Below are 22,413 nucleotides of genomic sequence, written 5' to 3'. Positions count from 1 at the left end.
ATATCCTGGCAGGGAGATTAGCGAGGGCTACTGAGGTGACTTTAAACTAGAATGGTTGGGGGGTGGGAATCAAATTAAAGAGGCTAGGCGTGAGGAGGTTAGTTCACAACAGGGGGATGGGAACCAGTGCAGAGAGACAGAGGGGTGTAAAGTGAGGGTAGAAGCAAAAAGTAGTAAGGAGAAAAGTAAAAGTGGCAGGCCGACAAATCCAGGGCAAGCATTAAAAAGGGCCACTTTTCAACATAATTGTATAAGGGCTAAGAGAGTTGTAAAAGAGTGCCTGAAGGCTTTGTGTGTCAATGCAAGGAGCATTCGTAATAAGGTGGATGAATTGAAAGTGCAGATTGTTATTAATGATTATGATATAGTTGGGATCACAGAGACATGGCTCCAGGGTGACCAAGGATGGGAGCTCAACGTTCAGGGATATTCAATATTCAGGAGGGATAGACATGAAGGAAGGGGAGGTGGGGTGGCATTGCTGGTTAAAGAAGAGATTAACGCAATAGGAAGGAAGGACATAAGCCGGGAAGATGTGGAATCGATATGGGTAGAGCTGCGTAACACTAAGGGGCAGAAGACGCTGGTGGGAGTTGTGTACAGGCCACCTAACTGTAGTAGTGAGGTCAGAGATGGTATTAAAATGGAAATTAGAAATGTGTGCAATAAAGGAACAGCAGTTATAATGGGTGACTTCAATCTACATGTAGATTGGGTGAACCAAATTGGTAAAGGTGCTGAGGAAGAGGATTTCTTGGAATGTATGAGGGATGGTTTTTTGAACCAACATGTCGAGGAACCAACTAGCGAGCAGGCTATTCTGGACTGGGTTTTGAGCAATGAGGAAGGGTTAATTAGCAATCTTGTCGTGAGAGGCCCCTTGGGTAAGAGTGACCATAATATGGTGGAATTCTTCATTAAGATGGAGAGTGACATAGTTAATTCAGAAACAAAGGTTCTGAACTTAAAGAGGGGTAACTTTGAAGGTATGAGACGTGAATTAGCTAAGATAGACTGGCAAATGACACTTAAAGGATTGACGGTGGATATGCAATGGCAAGCATTTAAAGGTTGCATGGATGAACTACAACAATTGTTCATCCCAGTTTGGCAAAAGAATAAATCAAGGAAGGTAGTGCACCCGTGGCTGACAAGGGAAATTAGGGATAGTATCAATTCCAAAGAAGAAGCATACAAATTAGCCAGAGAAAGTGGCTCACCTGAGGACTGGGAGAAATTCAGAGTTCAGCAGAGGAGGACAAAGGGCTTAATTAGGAAGGGGAAGAAGATTATGAGAGAAAACTGGCATGGAACATAAAAACTGACTGTAAAAGCTTTTATAGATATGTAAAAAGGAAAAGACTGGTAAAGACAAATGTAAGTCCCCTACAGACAGAAACAGGTGAATTGATTATGGGGAGCAAGGACATGGCAGACCTATTGAATAATTACTTTGGTTCTGTCTTCACTAAGGAGGACATAAATAATCTTCCAGAAATAGTAAGGGACAGAGGGTCCAGTGAGATGGAGGAACTGAGCGAAATACATGTTAGTAGGGAAGTGGTGTTAGGTAAATTGAAGGGATTGAAGGCAGATAAATCCCCAGGGCCAGATGGTCTGCATCCTAGAGTGCTTAAGGAAGTAGCCCAAGAAATAGTGGATGCATTAGTGATAATTTTTCAAAACTCGTTACATTCTGGACAAGTTCCTGAGGATTGGAGGGTGGCTAATGTAACCACGCTTTTTAAAAAAGGAGGGAGAGAGAAACCGGGGAATTATAGACCGGTTAGCCTAACGTCGGTGGTGGGGAAACTGCTGGAGTCAGTTATCAAAGATGTGGTAACAGTACATTTGGAAAGTGGTGAAATCATTGGACAAAGTCAGCATGGATTTGTGAAAGGAAAATCATGTCTGACGAATCTCATAGAATTTTTTGAGGATGTAATTAGTAGAGTGGATAGGGGAGAACCAGTGGATGTTGTATATTTGGATTTTCAAAAGGCTTTTGACAAGGTCCCACATAGGAGATTAGTGTGCAAACTTAAAGCACGCGGTATTGGGGGTAAGGTATTGATGTGGATGGAGAACTGGTTAGCAGACAGGAAGCAAAGAGTGGGAATAAACGGGACCTTTTCAGAATGGCAGGCGGTGACTAGTGGGGTACCGCAAGGCTCAGTGCTGGGACCCCAGTTGTTTACAATATATATTAATGACTTGGATGAGGGAATTAAATGCAGCATCTCCAAGTTTGCGGATGACACGAAGCTGGGTGGCAGTGTTAACTGTGAGGAGGATGCTAAGAGGATGCAGAGTGACTTGGATAGGTTGAGTGAGTGTTCAAATTCATGGCAGATGCAATTTAATGTGGATAAATGTGAAGTTATCCACTTTGGTGGCAAAAATAGAAAAACAGATTATTATCTGAATGGTGGCCGATTAGGAAAGGGGGAGGTGCAATGAGACCTGGGTGTCATTATACACCAGTCATTGAAAGTGGGCATGCAGGTACAGCAGGCGGTGAAAAAGGCGAATGGTATGCTGGCATTTATAGCGAGAGGATTCGAGTACAGGAGCAGGGAGGTACTACTGCAGTTGTACAAGGCCTTGGTGAGACCACACCTGGAGTATTGTGTGCAGTGTTGGTCCCCTAATCTGAGGAAAGACATCCTTGCCATAGAGGGAGTACAAAGAAGGTTCACCAGATTGATTCCTGGGATGGCAGGACTTTCATATGAAGAAAGACTGGATGAACTGGGCTTGTACTCGTTGGAATTTAGAAGATTGAGGGGGGATCTGATTGAAACGTATAAAATCCTAAAGGGATTGGACAGACTAGATGCAGGAAGATTGTTTCCGATGTTGGGGAAGTCCAGAACAAGGGGTCACAGTTTGAGGATAAAGGGGAAGCGTTTTAGGACCGAGATTAGGAAAAACGTCTTCATACAGAGAGTGGTGAATCTGTGGAATTCTCTGCCACAGGAAACAGTTGAGGCCAGTTCATTGGCTATATTTAAGAGGGAGTTAGATATGGCCCTTGTGGCTACAGGGGTCAGGGGGTATGGAGGGAAGGCTGGGGCGGGGTTCTGAGTTGGATGATCAGCCATGATCATAATAAATGGCGGTGCAGGTTCGAAGGGCCGAATGGCCTACTCCTGCACCTACTTTTCTATGTTTTCTATTTTTCTATGTTTCTATGTTTTAATTAATGGAGTTTGGACGTCCTGGTAAGGCCAGTAGCCATTGCCAGTTCTCAGTGGCTTTGGTGGTGGGTCTTGTACTGCTACAGTCCTTCAGGTGAAGAAACTTCCACTCGCCGGAGTGTGGTAAATCTGTGGAACTCATTGCCACTTATGCCTGAGGAGGACAAGTCATTGGGTATACCTAAAGAGGGGGTTAATATGTTCTTGATTAGTCAGTGTCAAAATGTTATGGAGAGAAAGCAGTAGAATAGGGCTGTGAGGGAAAATAAATCGGTCATGATGGAATGGCGGGGTGGACTCAATGGGCCCTAATTCTGCTCCTATACCCTATGGTTTACTCAGGGAAGGTTCGGTGTTTAGATTGAGCAACAATACGGGAATGGTGATATATCTCCAACTCAAAGTACTGTGTGATTAGAGGAGGAATCCGCTGGTGCTGGTGTTCCAATGCTCCTAAATTCCTGGTGGCAGAGGCTGTGTGTGTTTGGAAGATGTTGTCGGGGCATCTTGGCCAAGTTACTGAACTGTAGCTAATGTCCACAGAAGTGGAGGTGCTGAACGTGTTGAGTGGTACATGCTACATCGATCAAGCAGGTTGCTTTGTCCTGGCTCGTTCAGAACTTCTTGAATATTGGAGCTGAACCACTGGCAGCAGGGTGGCGTAGCAGTTAGCGCAATTGCGTAACGGTGCCAGCGATCACCGACTGGGGTTCAATTCCTGCCGTTGTCCGTAAAGAGTTTGTATGTTGTCCCTGACCATGTGGGCTTCCTCCGGGTTCTCCTTTTTCTTCTCACATTCCAAGGACCTATCGTTAGGGTTGCTGAGTTATGGACGAGCTATGGTTAGGGTTACCGAGTTATGGACGAGCTATGGTTAGGGTTACTAAGTTATAGACGAGCTATGGTTGGGGTTATTGAGTTATGGTGAGCTGTGGTTAGGGTTACTAAGTTATGGACGAGCTATGGTTAGGGTTACTAAGTTATAGACGAGCTATGGTTGGGGTTATTGAGTTATGGTGAGCTATGGTTAGGGTTACCAAGTTATGGACGAGCTATGGTTAGGGTTACTAAGTTATGGATGAGCTATGGTTAGGGTTGCTGAGTTATGGATGAGTTATGGTTAGGGTTACCGAGTTATGGACGAGCTATGGTTGGGGTTATTGAGTTATGGATGAGCTATGGTTAGGGTTACCGAGTTATGGACGAGCTATGGTTAGGGTTACTGAGTTATGGACGAGCTATGGTTAAGGTTGCTGAGTTATGGACGAGCTATGGTTAGGGTTGCTGAGTTATGGACGAGCTATGGTTGGGGTTATTGAGTTATGGACGAGCTATGGTTGGGGTTGCTGAGTTATGGACGAGCTATAGTTAGGGTTGCTGAGTTATGGACGAGCTATGGTTAGGGTTGCTGAGTTATGGATGAGCTATGTTGGCTCTGGAAGCAGGTGATACATGTGAATTGCCTCCAGCACAATCTTCACCGAGTTAATTTGACATGAACGACATGTTTCACTATATGTTTCAATGTACATGTGACAAATAAAGTTAATCTGATCTAACCTCTTATCTGAATCTAACACTTTCCTGTTTGTCCAACTTTGTTTCTGTTTTTTTTTTGCTACGTTCACCCTCTGTAACATGTCTCTGACCACAGAGAGCCTTGTTTCATCTACTGAATCTCCAGGTCTGGATGGTATAAACTATTATCATCCCTGATTTGAAATGCAATGATCACTGATGATGCATCCCAGCACACACCAGGTCCATAATGGCAAGTAGTGTTGGACCAGGTTAATGAAGGTGTGGGCCACATCAAAGCAGCTGGAACTCTGACCCTCACCCTAGCTCACACATCCCCACACCTTACAACAACTCCCCAACATCAGAAATAAGTAATAACCCCATCACCTTAGCATATTCATAACATTAAACTGTAAAATGGCTGCAAGGAAGAGGAAGCTCCCTGAAAAGGCAAGTGTTAATGAAGGCTTGGGACAGATCAAAGTGGCAGGGTCATGTGATACTGAATCTCCAGCAGCGAGATCAAGAAGCACAAGAGGGATAATTTTCCCACTACTCACATAATTACACCCAATTTAGAGCTTTAGTTTGGTCCTACAATTGGTACAATTTGTAGAAGGTTTCTGTTTAAAAAACCTAGCACTGATTCTACTGAAGGTCTGCAAACTTCAGCTTAAGTTTCTGCTCATGATGGGGTCTGTCCGGAACAAAGGAGGGGAAGAGTTTACACGATCAGCCAGCTCCATTCTGAAAAGATTTGCCAGACCAGTGCCAATACAATGCCACAGCTTATCCAAAGAGCAGGATTACTATAGCAGAAATCAGTTCTGCATTAAAATATCAAACACTGCCTTGCTTTTATTTTATTTGGAGTAACATTGTAAACAGGGCTGCAAAGGGTAATGACACTTTGATGCAGATAATAAAATGTTTCCCAGTAGCAAGACAACATGAAAGAAGCCTTGGTTTGTGTTTAACCTGTGCTATCCCTGCCCTGGGAGTATCTCCCTTGTGCTTTCTTTGCCTAGGAAGCACATCATTGACAGCAGAAGGGGACATGTAGATTTATAGAGTCATACAGCAGGGAAACAGGCCTTTCGGCCCAACTTATCCATGCTGACCCCAAGATGCCTATCTACTCATTTGTCCAGAAACACAAAAGATTCTGCGCGTGCTGAAAGCATGAGCAACATAAAAAGTTCAAGTTCAAAGTTCAAAGAAGATTTATGATCAAAGTATGTATATGGCACTGTATACAACCCTAGATTCATTTCCTTGTAAACCTTCACAGTAAATGCAAACAACAAAAACAACAAACAAAATAATAATAACAAGTAAATAAGCAATAAATATCGAGAACATGAGATGAAGAGTCCTTGAAAGAGGCTTCATAGGTTGTGGGAATAGTTCAGTGCTAGGGTGAGTGAAGTTGAATGGCATTGTCCCCTCTGATGGTTGAGGGGTAATAACTGTTCCTGAACCTGGTGGTGTGGGTCCTGAGGCTCCTTCCTGATGGCAGAAGTGAAAAGAGAGCATGGACGATGGAGGTCTCTGATGACAGATCACACAAAATGCTGGAGGAACTCAACAAGTCAAGCAGCATCTATGGAGAGGAATAAACAGTCAACACTTTAGGTTGAGACTTCTCATCAGGTTTGCACCCTTCAGCCCATTTGTCCATGTTTGGCCCATATCTTTTTAAACTTTCCAATCCAGGGAAAAGACGCTTAACTTTTGAGTCAATGGATTTTTGTAAGTGCTGAAAATCCACCAATTTCTTTTTCCACTGATGCAGCCTTTCCAACTGAATGTTTCCAGCATTTTCTATTTGTATTTAAATCCTTTCAAAGAGCTAGCACAAAGCACAACAGGGCCCAAAGACCTCCTTTGCTGTCTCCTGCTCTCATTCTAACCAGTGAGTACATAAAATACAGTCATAGAAAAGCAGCACCCATCATCAGAGATCCCCCAACACCCAGGCCATGCTGTTTTCCCACAGCCGCCATCAGGTAGAAGGTACAAGAGCCTCAGGACTCACACCACCAGGTTCAAGAACAGTTACTATCCCACAACCATCAGACTCTCGAACAAAGGGGATAAGTACACTCACAAGCCCATCAATTGAGATGTTCCCGCAGCCACTAACCTCACTTCAAGGGTGCTTTATCTTGTTATCTCATGTTCTAGTTATTTATCGCTATTCATTTATATTTGCATTTGCACAGTTTGTTGTCTCCTGCACTCTAGTTGACCTTTTATTGATCCTGTTATAGTTTCTATTCTATAGATTTGTTCAGTATGCCCACAAGAAAATGAATCTCAGGGTCGTATATGGTGACATATATATACTTTGATAATAAAATTTACTTTGAACTTCATACTGACACCCAAAAAACAGCTGAGAATATTCTGAGAAGTGTATCTGGAGAGTTAAGATGCATACGTTAGGATACTCCTCATTGACTACAGCTCTACTTTCAACACTGTCATCCTCTCAAAGCTAATCAACATGCTCCAAGGCCTAAGCCTCAATACCTCCTTGTGCAATTTGATCCCCAATGTCCTCACTTGCAGACCACAATCAGTTTGGACTGGCAACAACATCTCCTCCACAATCTCCATCAGCACAGATGCACCACAAAGCCACGTGCTCAGCCCCCTGTTCTACTCGCTCTAGACTGTGAGGCCAAGTCCAGCTTCAATGCCTTATTTAAGTTTGCTAACGACACCACTGGCATTGGGCAAATCAAAGGTGGTGGCAAATCAGCATATAGGAGGGAGATAGAGAATCTGGCTGACTGGTGGCTCCAACAACAACCTCTCAGTATCAGCAACGCCAAAGAGCTGATTATCGACAATAAAAGGAGGATACCCGTGAACAATCCTCATTAGGGAATCAGAAGTGGAGAGAGTCAGTAACTTTAAATTCCTCGGCATTATTATTTCAGAAGACTTGTCCTACCTCCAGCATGTAACTACCATTACAAAGAAAGCACAGCAGTGCCTTTACTTTCTTGGAAGTTTATGGAGATTGGGCATACCACCTAAAACTTTGACAAACTTCTATGACCGTGCAGTGAAGTGTACATATATTGGTTGCACCATGACCTGGTATGGAAACACCGATGCCCTTGAATGGAAAATCCGACAAAAAAGTAGCAGATACACCTCAGTCCATTATGAGTAAAGCCCTCCCCTCCTTCTCCTTTAACCACATCTACCCAGAGCACTGTCACAGAAAAGCAGCATCCTTCATCAAGGTCCCCCATCATCCAGGCCACGCTCCCTTCTCACTGCTGCAATTGGGAAGAAGATACAAAAGTCTCAAGTCCCACACCACCAGGTTCAGGAGCAGTTACTACCCCTCAGCCATCTGGCTCTTGAACCGGAGGGGATAACTTCACTCGCCCCAAACTGAACCGACTCCACAACCTATGGACTCAATTGTAAGGACTCGAAAGCTCATGTTCTTGATAATATTGCTTGTTTATTTATCTACTTATCTTATTTTCTTTTTGTATTTGCGCAGCTTGTTGTCTTTTGCACACTGGTTGTTTGTCCATCTCTATCACATGTGCTTTTCATTGATTCTACTGTATTTCTTTTTGTTTACTATGAATACTCGCCAGATAATAAAACTCAGGGTAGGATATGGTGACATTTAAGTTCTTTAATAATAAAACTACTTTGAACTTTATAGTTAGCCAGGTATACAACCTGTACGACGTTCAGATTGATGGCTGGCTGCTTAGGTAACAGCTTGAGTGATAGCCACAGAACAATATGACCTTCTGTTTGGTTGTTCAGAGATGATCCCGCAATACAAACTAGAACTGCACTAGAATGCCATCATTAAATGAATATATCCCCTGATTAATGTTCCCTCTAGTTTGTAATGATCAGCGTGTGCAAAAATATTTTACTGTGCAATTTTCTACCCAGTGACAACAACACGTGCGCACTGAATTTTATAAATAGGGGTATTCATTTTATTGGCTAGCAAAACACTGTCAAGAGATCGGCTACGCTTGTTTGAAAAAAGGAGACTTTCGCAGGCGCTTAGTCTCATTCCGGCAGCCCAGTCAGCGGTGGGAGCAGGCCACAGCGACAAGGTTTCTCACAGGTCAGCAAAACTTGTTTAAAAGTACAGAAGGAACAAGCAGGGCGGCCTTTGTTGGGAGTGGGCCACTGGTGAGAGTGGGAGTGTCAGGCTTTGGTTCAGAAGAGGTGTTAGCTCCGGGTAGTTTCCGTTGAGGTTCCCTTTTTGTTTCTCTTACTGCACTAAGTGTAGTAAATGGCCATTGTGTGCTCTTCACGCTGGATGTTGGAGTCCTGGGAGACGCAGAGTCTCCCAGGGAACTACATTTGCATGAAGGGCATCCAGCTCCTTGAAGACTGGGTTAGGGATCTGGAACCGCAGCAGGATGACCTTCGGTTTTATGGGAGAGTGAGGAGATAATCAATCAGAGTTACAGGGAAGTAGTCACCCCTAAGCTGCAGGAGGTGAGTAGCTGGGTGACTGTCAGGAGAAATAGAAATGTGAATAGGCAGTTAGTGCAGAGCTCCCCTGCAGTCATTCCCCTCAATAATAAGTATACCACGTTGGATACCGTTGTGGGGGATGACCTCCCCAGGGAATTCCACAGAGACTGAGTTACTGACACTGAGCATGGGTCTGTGGTTCAGAAGGAAAAGAGGGAGAAGAGGAGAGCAGTAGTGATAGGGGACTCAATAGTCAGGGGAACAGACAGGAGATTCTGTGGATGTGAACGGGACACCCGAATGGTATGTTGCCTCCCATTTCCAGGGTTGGGGATGTCTCGGATCGCATCCACAGCATTTTGGAGAGAGAGGGGGAGCAGCCAGATGTCTTGGTACATATTGGTAACGATAACATAACATAGGAAGGAAAAGCAAAGAGGTCCTGAAAAGAGAATTTAGAGAGCCAGGTTGAAAGCTGAGAAGCAGGACCTCCAGGGTAGTAATTTCAGGATTGCTGTCTGTACCACACACTAATGAGGATAGAAATAGGATGATAGGCAGATTAATGCGTGCTGAGAAGCTGGCGCAAAGGGCAGGACCTCAGATTCTTGGTTCATTGGAATCTCTTCTGGGGGAGGTATGACCTACGCAAAAGTGTCGGGTTGCACCTGAACCCTAAGGGTACCAATATTCTTGTGGGCAGGTTTGTTCGAGCTGTTGGGGAAAGTTTAAACTAATTTGGCAGGGGAGTGGGAACCGGAGTGAAGGGACTCAAGATAGGACGGATGGCAAAAAAAGCAAAGATAGTGTGCGGTTAGACTGTCAGGAAGGGCAGGCAGATGATAGGACAAAATTGTAGCCAGCAGGGTGAGTATCAGTGCATTAGGGATGCAGAATCAAAAAAGGTAGCAAATACAGTACTCAAAGAGTTATATTTCAATGCACAGAGTATAAGAAATAAGTTGAATGATGTTGCACTGTTACAGATAGCCAGATACAATGTTGTGGACATCACTGAATTGTGGCTGAAGGATGGTTGTAGTTGGGAGCTGAATGTCCAAGATTACACGTTGTACCGGAGGGATAGGAAGGTAGGCAGAGAGGTTGGCATGGCTCTGCTGATAAAGAATGGCATCAAATTAGTAGAAAGATGTGATATAGGATTGGAAAATGTTAAATCCTTGTGGGGTGAATGAAGAAACTGCAAGAGTAACTCTCTGATGGCAGCTATATACAAGCCTCCCAACAGTAGCTGGGATGTGGACCACAGATTGCAACAGGAAATAGAAAAGGTGTGTCAAAAGGGCAATGTTATGATAGTCATGGGAGATTTTAACATGCAGGTCGATTGGGAAAATCAGGTTTGTAATAGATCTCAAGAGTGTGTTTGTTGAATGCCTACAAGATATCTTTTTAGAGCAGTTGTCGTTAAGCCTATTAGGGGATCAGCTATACTGGACTGGGTGTTATGTAATGAACTGGAGGCAATTTGGTAGCTTAAGGTAAAAGAATCCTTAGGAGGAGGTGATCACAATATGATTGAATTCAACTTGAAATTTGATAGAAAGTAAAGTCTGACATAGCAGTATTTCAGTGAAGTAAAAGGAAGTTATGGTCATATGAGAGAGGAGTTGGCCAAAGTAAATTGGAAGGAGCTGCTGGAAGGGATGACTTCAGACCAGCAATCGCAAAAGTTTCTGGGGAAAATGAGGAAGGTGCAGGATAGATGTATTCCAAAAAAGAAGAAATACTCAAATGGCAAAATAGTTCGATCGTGGCTGACAAGGGAAGTCAAAGCTAATGTAAAAGCAAAAGAGAGGGCATGCAACAAAGCAAAAATGGGCAGGAAGGTGGAGAATTGGGAAGCTTTTAAAAAAATACAGAGAGCAACTAAAAGAACCATGAGGAGGGAAGGGATGAAATATGAAACCAAGCTGGCAAACATTATCCAAGTAGATAGTAAAAGCTTTTTCAAGTATATAAAAATAAAAGAGAGATGAGAATGGATATAGGAACACTAGAAAATGAGGCTGGAGAAATAATAATGGGGGACAAGGAGATAGCAGATGGACAAAATAAGTATTTTGCATCATTCTTCCTGTGGAAGACACTAGCCATGTGCCAGATGTTGAAGGGTGTGAGGGAACAGAAGTGAGTTTTTTTTTATTTATTCATTTGCGGGATGTGTTCTTTGCCAGCTAAACTGGCATTTATTGCCCATCCCTAGTTGCCCTTGAGAAGGTTACTATTGTTAAGGGTGAGGTTATGGAGTACTTGGCGACACAGGACAAGATAAGACAAAGTTAGCATGGTTTTCTTAAATGAAAATCTTACCTGACAAACCTGTTGGAATTCTTTGAGGAGATTACACCTAGGATAGATAAAGGGGATGCCGTGAATGTTGTATATTTGGACTTTCAGAAGGCCTTTGACAAGATGCCGCAGATGAGGCTGCTTACCAAGTTAAGTGCCCATGGTATTACAGGATAGTTACTGGCACGGTTAGAGCATTGGCTGATTGGTAAGAGGCAGCGAGTGGGAATAAAAGGATCCTTTTCTGGTTGGCTGCCAGTGTCCTGCAGGGGTCGATGTTGGGACCGCTTGTTTTTATGCTGTATATCAATGATTTCAATGATGGAATAGATGGCTTTGTTGTCAAGTTTGCAGATAATACAAAGATTGTTGGAGGGGCAGGTAGTGTTGAGGAAATAGGTAGGCTGCAGAAGGACTTAGACAGATTAGGAGAATGGGCAAGAAAGTGGTTGAAATACAATGTTGGAAAATGCATAGTCATGCACTTTGGTAGTAGAAATAAATGTGCAGACTATTTTCTTAACAGGGAGAAGATCCAAAAACCTGAAATGCAAAGGGACTTGGGAGTCCTTCTGCGTAACACCCTAAAAGTTAACTTGCAGGTGGAATCAGTGGTGAGGAAGGCAAATGCCATGTTAGAATTCATTTCAAGAGGGCTAGAACACAAGAGCAGGGATGTGATGCTGAAACTTCATAATGCATTGGTGAGGCCTCACCTTGAGTATTGTGAACAGTTTTGGACTCGTTTTCTAAGAAAAGATTTGCTGATATTGGAAAGGGTTCAGAGGAGGCTCAAAAGGATGATTCAGGGAATGAAAGAGTTATCACACGAAGAACGTTTGATAGCTCTCAGTCCGTACTCACTGGAATTTAGAAGAATGAGTGGGGATCTCATTGAAACCTTCTAAATGTTGAAAGGCCCAGTTAGAGTAGGTGTGGAAAGGATGTTTCACACAGTGGGGGAGTCTAGGACAAGAGAGCACAGCCTCAGGATAGAAGGGTGTCCATTTAAAACAGAGATGCGGACAAATTTCTTTCACCAGAGGGTGGTGAATTTGTGGAATTTGTTACCACAGGCAGCTGTGGAGGCCAGGTTGGTGGGTGTATTTAAGGCAAAGCTTAATATGTTCTTGATTGGACATGACATCAAAGCTTACGGGGAGAAGGCTGGGGAGTGGGGCTGAAGAGAGCAAAAAGGATCAGCCATGATTGAATGGCAGAGCAGACTCGATGGGCCAAATGGCCTAATTCTGCTCCAGTGTCTTATGGTCTGATAAGAACTTTGTGCTCTTCTGGATTTGATCATTTCTGCTCTCGTTCATCTGCACTCTCATAGAGCACACATAGGAGGCCTGTCGTGGGGAATGAAGGATTTTCTCACTGGAGCTTTTGCATGCCGTCCATGTGTGATTTGCTTGCTTAAAAATAAGCAATATAAATAAGCCAGTTCTAAAATCTGCAGTGAAATCATCACAAACTCCACGTTATCAACACTGCCCCCATCAGAAACCAGAAAAGGAAATGTGATTGTGTACGATCATGAAATGTACTTAATGAGGTAGAGGGTGACAACCTTTTGTGCGCAGTTTAAATTCTTTTGTGCACTAGTAGCAGAAGATGTGTGTGCACACATACCTTAGAGGGAACACTGCTCCTGACTCTCCAACCCACCCCATGTCCTGAAAGTTAAGATCCAGGTGCATCTCTCCGTGAGTGTTTAGACCATCAGATCCAATCCCTCCTTAAATGCCTCATCCAGTTATCAACATTCCTTCCTCCTTCCAATGATTTCTCCTGCATCCTCCATTCCTCACAAGGGGCTATTTTGTATTGAACAGCAGTCCAAGAAATGCTGCAGATTCTGGCCATGATGTGTCCAGATGAGATCCCACCATTGTCTGTAAGGAGTTTGTACGTTCTCCTTGTGACTGCCTGGATCTCTTCTGGGATGCTATGTTTTCCTCTCACATTCCAAAAGCGTACAGGTTCGCTGGTTAATTGGTCACATAGACGTAATTAGACAGCAAAGGCTGTCGGAACGGCCCGTCACTGTGCTGTATCTCCAAATAAAGATAAATAGAATAAAATACTTTCAATGTGCATGCAGTTTGTCAAAGTTAATCCGAGTGCTTGGTTGCACAAGGTGAACTTAATGCACTGAATTTGATCTGGACTAGCTGCATATAGTAGGTTAACAAAGGAATGGAAACATTGAGACAGTGAGCTGTTGGGAAGAGGTTTATGGGTTGATTTTGTACTGTTAAGTGTTTGTCAAAGATCTCGTGTGGTGAGCTTTACAAACTCTCTACTGTGAATGAATAAAGAAATAAAGGCTAATCCACACTGTGAGAGTGTAGGCTGTTCTAATGGTTCAGAAGCTGGTGTAATTCAAACTAAGGGGCTGCACAGTTGCATGGTGGTTAGCACAATCAATCACATACAAAAATAGAGGGAGCTAATGAGGAAAGAAACCCAGCGACTTAGAAGAGAATCACCAGGACATCTTGAAAACGTTTTTGAGTGTGTGTGATTTGAAATAAATGAAAACTCAGAGAGCCATCAACATTTTAGGGAATAAGAACTAGATTTAGATTTGCAAATTTATGAATCCTATTTCATTTTGCTGTAATGAAATGGAGCATTCAGAATTGGGAAATAACAATTTCTGTAATTGATGGAGAGGAACAGAAGCCTGGGTTGACTAGAGCAGGAAGGAAGTGGGAAGAATGTTATACTAAAGCTTTCTAATTCTAACCTAGTTACCTCCCTCTCTTTCCTTCACATGCAGTACATTGTGAACTGTGACCAGATCCAAATCTTGCCTCATATTTCTTTTAACCTGGGAGGAAAGAATTTCCTGATGAAGGGTGAAGACTATATTGTGAAGGTGAGCTCACATTATGAAGATATGGGGAGAAGGCAAGAGATTGGGGCTGAGAGGGAAAATGGATCAGCCATGATGAAATGGTGGAGCAGACTGGATGGATTCAAAATTCAAGATTCGAAAAACTTTATTGTCATTCTAACCGTACATCAGCTCTGCAGGGCAGAATGAGACAGCGTTTGCCAGAAGCAGTGCAATCATAACATAACAAATGCAACACTAAATAATAAACATAACAATAAAGAGTAAAACACAACAGCCAGATGTCAGTTAAAATCAAGTTATAAGTGTCCAGTGCAAGTTAAAAGTGTCCAAAGCAGAGTCAGGTAGAGCAGCTAGTTAGCAGTCTGACTGCCTGTGGGAGGAAGCTGTTTAGTAGCCTTGTGGTTTTAGTTTTGATGCTCCTGTAATGTTTGCCTGATGGCAGAGACCTAATTCTGCTCCTACATCTTACAGTCTTAGGGTCTGAAATTACGCTTGGATGTGACGTTAAACCAGGTGAATATAAAAGATCCCATGGCACTCGCTTTGAGGAAAAGCAAGGCGGTTGTTCATGGGGCATGGGTCAACGTGAACACCACAATTTAACCCCTAGTAATTGAAGATTACAAGATCATTATCGCATTGTTGTATGTGTGGGAGCTCACTGTGAGAGAACTGGCTGTTATGTTTCCTGCATTAAGTGCTGACTAAGATTCAGAAGTACTTTGGATGCACACACTGAAGGAATTAAGATTGAGGTACTTAGCAAGAATTTGGTTGGTGTCATTAAAGCAGCAGATGCTGGAACAGAATACCAAAAATAGAGCACTACATCTTTCCTTCCTCTCCAGTCTTTTACCTTTTCCTTCCACCTGGCTTCACCTATCACGTTCTAGCTATCATTCTTCCTCTGCCCCCACCTTTTTATTCTGGCATCTTCCCCCTCCCTTTCCGGTCCTGATGAAAGGTCTTGGCCCAAAATGTCAACCGTTTGTTAATTTCCATAGATGATGCCTGGCCTGCTGAGTTCCTCCAGCATTTGTGTTATGTTGCTCTGGATTTCCAACATCTGCCAAATATAGAGCATTACAGCACAGTATGGGTCCCTTGACCAACAATGTAATGCTAACCCTTTAAACTACTCTAAGATTAATCAAACCCTTCCCTCCTGCATTGCCCTCGATCTTTCTATCATCCACGTGTATAAGAGTTTCTTAAATTCTCCTAATGTATCTGCCTCTACCACAACCTCTGGTGCAATCACCACTCTCTGTATGAAAAATCTACCTTTGATACCCACTGACACTTTCCTCTAATCACTGTAAAATTATACCCCTTGGTATTAGCCATTTCTGCCATAGGAAAACAATCTCTGGCTGTCCACTCAATCTGTGCCTCTTATCATCTTGTACACCTCTAGCAAGTCACCTCTCATCCTCCTTCACTCCAAAGAGAGAAGCCCTAGCTCACTCAACCTATCCTCATAAGACATGCTCCCTAATCTAAACAGCATCCTCTCAAAAGATTCTAAATCCTTCCTATAATGAGGTGACCAGAAATGAACACAATACTCCAAGTGTAGTCTAATCAGGGTTTTATAGACCCTGTGACATTACCTCACGGCCCGTGAACTCAATTCCCCAAATAGTGAAGGCCAACGCACCATATGCTGCATATTCCATTTTACTGTTTACCACCTCGATGCATTTGGGTATGGCATGATCCTTCTGGACTGCACACACACAAATCCAATTCGGATTCTGATCTATTTATCACACATACGTGTAAACACACAGTGAAGAGCATCACTCACGTTCACAACCAACCAAGGGTGTGCTGGGGGCAGCCCGCAAGTGTCGCCACTCTTTCTGGTGCCAACAGTGCGTATCCACAATGTTCGGCAGAACAACACTTAACACAGCCAGCAATGAGAAAGCAACAGCAGAACAAGCCCCTTTCCTACCTCCCAACCACCCACACGCACAAACAGACAGTCCTCCAGCCGGCAGGCTTCTTTTCACTGTATCTCAGTACATGTGACAATAATAAACAAATAACAATGCGGCCACTAGCCAGCAGGTGGCGCAGTGGCATCTGCACTGGAGCTTAAAGCGAATGGTCCAGGGTTCGAATCTGGCTGTCTCCCTTCCCACTTTCCATCCGTGCTGGGTTGAGCGTCGAGCTAGCAACTCAGTCTCATAAAAAAATAATAGCAAACGGTTAAAGAAAGGGCAAAGTTGTCGCCCGTTGCGAAACAAGGTGCAGAAAGGAGCAACAACAACTAGTACAGCAATAAGGATCACCCCGACGTACTCTTGTCAAAGCACACTACTTGCTTAGATTTAAGTAATAATTGCCCTTATTTTGGTGTAAAAGGTGCTAAACCTGACACACAAAATGCTTGACGAACTCAGCAGGCCAGGCAGCATCCGTCCTGCTGAAGGGTCTCGGCCCGAAACATCGACTTAACTCTTTTCCATAGATGCTGCCTGGCCTGCCGAGTTCCTCCAGCATTTTGTGTACGTTGACTGGATTTCCAGCATCTGCAGATTTTCTCTTGTTTGAAAACTGACGGATTCAGGTGGTATGGATTTTAGACACAAGAGGATCTGCAGATGCTGAAAGTCCGCAGTAGAACTCACAAAATGCTGGTCCTGATGAAGGGTCCTGGCCTGAAATGGCGACTACTTATTCCTCTCCATAGAGGTTGCCTGGCCTGCTGAGTTCCTCTGGCATTCTGTGCGTGTGGATTTTAGTATTTTTTTTCTCATGATTCTTCAGTGATGCTTGTATAGATTTTACATGCATATTAGAGCCAGGGAATGTGGAAGAGTACTAGCAGCAGACAAAATAGCTGAATAGAATTTGGATTAAATTCTTGTGCAGCACATTATGCTGCTGCACTACATGGTACAAATTCAAGGTCATTGTCCTTTTATGCCAAGTGCATCTGGTTCATTTTTGCCTGACCACCCTTCAGAAGGCCGTATATAAAAGGAATTTGCGTTGGATGTTTGAGATGCTTTGGGCATTTTCCAGTCACTGTTATTGTGATCTCAGTGCATGGGCTTGGGGTATATGTTGAGCCTCCTTCTAAACATGGGTATGTCATGTCCACCTTCCTCCCCACAGGGCAGAATATTGACAACTAATTAGAAAGTTATCACAAGAACCAGGTATTCTGCAGATGCTGGATATCCGGAGCGACACACACACACACACACACACACAAAATGCTGGAGAAAATCCTCATTTCCATTCTGACATGTCGGTCCATGGCCTCCTCTACTGTATGATGAAACCACTTTCAGGTCAGAGGAGCAACACCTCATATTCTGCATCTGGGCAGCCTCCAACCTGGCATCAGCACTGATTTCTCCAACTTCTATTAATTGTACCTCATCTCCCTTCCGTCTTATTCAATTACCAACTCCCCCCCACCCCTTTTACCTTTTCTCCTCACCTGCATATCATCTTCCCAGTGCCCCTCCTCCTTCCTGTTCTCCCATGGTTCCGTCTCCTCTCCTATCAGATTCCTTCTCCTGCCCTTTACCTTTTCACTAATCAATAGACAATAGGTGCAGGAGTAGGCCATTCAGCCCTTTAATCCAGCACTGCCATTCACTGTGATCATGGCTGATCATCCACAATCTGTACCCTGTTCCTGCCTTCTTCCCATATCCCTTGACTCCGCTATCTTTAAGAGCTCTATCTAACTCTTTCTTGAAAGCATCCAGAGAATTGGCCACCACTGCCTTCTGAGGCAGAGCATTCCACAGATCCACAACTCTCTGGGTGAAAAAGTTTTTCCTCAGCTCCGTTCTAAATGGTCTACCCCTTATTCTCAAATTGCAGCCTCTGGTTCTGGACTCACCCAGCATCAGGAACATGTTTCCCACCTCTAGCGTGTCCAATCCCTTAGTAATCTTACATATTTCAATCAGATCCCCTCTCATCCTTCTAAATTCCAGTGTATACAAGCCCAGTCGCTCCAATCTTTCAACAGTCCCGCCATCCCGGGAATTAACCTTGTGAACTTCCGCTGCACTCCCTCAACAGCAAGAATGTCCTTCCTCAAATTTGGAGACTAAAACTGTATACAACACTCCAGGTGTGGTCTCACCAGGGCCCTGTACAACTGCAGAAGGACCTCTTTGCTCCTATACTCAACTCCCCTTGTTATAAAGGCCAACATGCCATTAGCTTTCTTCACTGCCTGCTGTACCTGCATGCTTACTTTCAGTGACTGATGAACAAGGACACCTAGATCTTGTTGTACTTCCCCTTTTCCTAACTTGACACCATTCAAATAGTAATGACCTTCTTACTTCATCACAACCCCCCCCACCTGGTTTCACTTATCACCTTCTAGCTTGCATTCCATCTGCACCCTCCTCCTCTTCCTTATTCTGGCTTCTCTCCCTTCCTTTCCAGTCCCGATGAAGGGTATTGGCACGAAACGTTGACTGTTTATTCGTTCTCATGGATGTTACCTGACTGCCTCGCTTCCTCCAGAACGTTGTGTGTGTGTGTGTTGCTCTAGAAAGTTTTCACTTCGTTTACAGAAAAGAAGGGGTGTTTTTAAAAATGTTCAAAACCTCATGGGCTGTGAAACAACAGGACTAATCTGAGGTGCTCTCGTTTACAGGAATCAGAGTTTGGAGAGGAGGTGTGCACCGTTACCTTCAGTGGCCTTGACCTTCCCCCGCCCAGGGGCCCGCTGTGGATCCTGGGTGCCAGTTTCATCGGACGATATTACACTGAGTTTGATTACAAGAACAATAGGATAGGCTTCGCCAGAGCGATTTAAACCAGTCTAGAATGGGATTGCTTGGGCTAGACTTTCCTTGGGAAAACTTGGCGCATACTCCAAGGACAGTGAGAAATAATTATTTTCTTCCATTTTGGGCCAGCTTTCATATCCAGTGTTGCCAACACCATTTAGAATTGGGGGGGGGGGAGCAGGCACTTTTCAAAGCTTCGTTCCTTCCGCTCTCCATGCACAACCTTCCCCATTCACTCAGGCTCCGTAGGAATAAGAAGAGCCAGCTCCCGAATACAATCTGCTCATGGATGATCACTAATCTAACCCCACGAGTCCATTTATTGCCACAGACATGGCCTCTGTGACATTACTGAGGCCAGGCGCAATCTAGGTGACCGGTTTGCCAACCAGTTAGGCTCCATCTGCCATGGCCTTATGGAGATCCCAGTTTATATCAGTTTCTTTCTCCTTGCTATTCCCACATGGACCAGTATGTCCTTGGCCTCCTCTGCTGCCAGGGTGGGGCTAAGGGCAAACTGGATCAACCGAACCTCATATTCCACTTGAGTAGTCTACAATACCATGGCATGAAGATTGAATTTTTCAACTTCAGCCAAATTGCTTCTCTTCTGTCCCCTTTCTCTCTCCTTCTGATCCACCCAGTTCTTACTGAAGATACAGATTAACTCTACTTATCACATGTGCACCAAAGCATCGAAACACAGTGAAATGTGGCGTTTTACATCAATGACCAAAACAGTCTGAAGATTTGCTTGGAGCAGCCTGCAAGTGTCACTACGCTTGCATCGCCAACAGAGCATGTTCACAATTTACTAACCCCGACCCTAACCCCTACGTTCTTTGGAATGTGGGAGGGAGCTGGAGCACCCACAGGAAACCCAGGTGGTTTTTGGAAGAACGTACAAACTCCTTACAGACAGTGTCAGGGAATTGAACCCTGAACTATGGTCGTTGGCGCTGTAAAGTGTTATGCTGCCATGCCACCCCAACCCCTGTCACTACTAGGCACTACCTTCACCCAGGCTCCTATCACCCTATCTCTTTCCCCTCCTCCACCCATTCCATCGAAGTATCACCCCGAACCTCTTCCATTCATTCCTGCCACCAATCTTCCCACCTCTCTTATTTAATTCCACCTTCCTCCACTATCAGATGCCATGATCTGCAACCCCATGGCATCTCCCAATATGACCTCCCAGCCTCCGTCCAATATGACCAACCCTTCCTCCAGCTAGCCACCAGCCTTCTTCACTTGGATCCCTCTATCACTTAGTCACTGTGGCCTTTCCCCTTCCCCTCAACTCTCTGCACTGTCTTTCTCCCCCCTATCCTTCCAGGTGAGAAGTCCTGACCTGAAACTTGGATTGTCCTTTTCCTAGACGTTGCTTGAATCGCACAGACCCCCCCCCCCCCCAGCATCTTGTTTATCACTGCAGATTCCAGCATCTGCACACTCCTGTGTCCCCAGTTATATGTCGTGGATCTGGAGGTAAACAGTTGAACTTGGTTACCTGTGCCAAATGCACACTGGGTGGCTACTGAGTCGTGCTGCTTCTATGAGATTCGGCTTCATGGAAGAATGAGTCACAGAAACAGGGTACAATCTACAGACACTAAAGGCTCATCCATTTAACATGGGCAATAAAGGACTCATTCCACTGAATATTCCTTGCTGGAAATAACTAACAGTCTCAAGTTGCAAGACTAGTTGAGTGAGCGCTATTGTTCTGGCGGGAGAAGTGTTCCATACCATCATGGAGCAGCACAGTGGAGTAGTTAATGTAACACTATTACAGCGCCAGTCCGCTGCTGTCTGTAAGGAGTTTGTACTTTCTCCCTGTAACCTTGTGGACTTCCTCTGGGTGCTCTGGTTTCCTCCCATGTTCCAAAGATGCATGAATTAGCAGGTTAACGGTCACATGGGTGTAAGTGGCCCCTGCGGGCCTGTTGGGCAAGAAGTGCCTGTAACCATGCTGTATCTCTAAATAAAAAATAAATAATGTACTGCACAGGAGTACTACATTATGGATGGAGGCCACTCTGCCCATCAAATCCATTCTAGCTCTATGCAAGAGCAATCCAGTTAGTTCCTTTCCCCTGCCACAGTACATCGAACAATACAGCACAGGAATAGGCCTCTTTAAACCATGATATCTGCACTGAACACAATGTCAAATTAAACAATATCTCTTCCATCTGCATAGGCACCTCCTTGCCTCCTTACCAATTCCTTATTGAAATTCATGATTGAATCTGCCCGTTATTCCCCTCCTCTTTGCATTCACATTCTAACTATGACTGCATATAAAATATCTCACATTTGTTCTTTAGTTCTTCACATTTATCTTATGTTGTCCATCCCTTGATGTTCTGCCAAAGGCACCGTTTCTATCAATCTGCTAGTCTGAAACCTCCCTTCATGATTTCAAATGCCTCCATCAGATATCTTCACAAACTCCCCAGACTGAAGAGAAATATTAATAAAGAGGATTATATTAGAAAACTTAGCTCTAGGTCAGCCATCTAATTTATCCCACAAGGTTGCTAAGGGAAGAGAGGATAGAAACCGTCCATTCTCTTCCGGTTGTTTATAAACATGGTGGGGTGCCTGACAACAGGAAAATTTCAAAGAGTATCTCCTCACTTCTCTCCTGAATAACTTGGTGCTGATTTTATCAAGAACTCCTGTTGTGGTCTCCTCCAACAACAGGGAACACTGTCAATTCCTTTTAAAATCTTTTTGATAAAATTCTACAGAAAAAGAAGTCTCTGTAGATGTCCGCGAGGAAAGCAAACTAATTTTCAAGACATCATTGTTCAATCTGAGTCTATTGTACCCGAAACAATTCCTTGATTTCTGTGCTGCAGAAACCATTGGATCTCATTCATAATTTGTTAAGCTCACTATGCAGAAAGTCATATGAGCAAATGAATTTGATAAGCAAGGAAACGGTTCTAATTCTACCCAACAGCACAGTTGTTGTAGGTGTTTATATGATGCTTATTTTAATTTCTCGAAATGCAGAGAGTTTCAAAGGTTTCAAAGTACTCTGAATATCAGAGTATACATTTCTACAAACAATTCAATTATTTGGGGCATATCAAAATATATGAAGGAGGTGAGAAATGGGTAGAATGGTGCAAGATGAATAATCAGGTCATTATGAATACCTACTTTAAAACCCATCCAATACGCTTGTGGACCTGGAAAAGTCCAGGTGATAACACTAGAATCAAATTGACTT

General features: G+C 43.8%; 1 protein-coding gene across 1 annotated transcript in view; it reads left to right on the top strand.

Moving 5' to 3' along the window:
• The window catches only part of ren (renin), a 68,509-nt gene extending 46,861 nt beyond the window's left edge, over positions 1–21,648 (top strand). The window contains exons 8-9 of the mRNA XM_063066442.1: positions 14,305–14,403; positions 19,031–21,648. Coding sequence (XP_062922512.1) covers positions 14,305–14,403; positions 19,031–19,192 — 261 coding nt within the window. The 3' untranslated portion in view covers positions 19,193–21,648. The remainder of the gene's footprint in view (positions 1–14,304; positions 14,404–19,030) is intronic.
• Positions 21,649–22,413: the final 765 nt, after the last annotated feature.

The sequence above is a fragment of the Mobula hypostoma genome, chromosome 13 (assembly GCF_963921235.1).
Source record: "Mobula hypostoma chromosome 13, sMobHyp1.1, whole genome shotgun sequence".
NCBI lineage: Eukaryota > Metazoa > Chordata > Chondrichthyes > Myliobatiformes > Myliobatidae > Mobula > Mobula hypostoma.
Note: the sequence above shows the minus strand (reverse complement) of the source record. Positions and strands in the feature narration are given on the sequence as shown.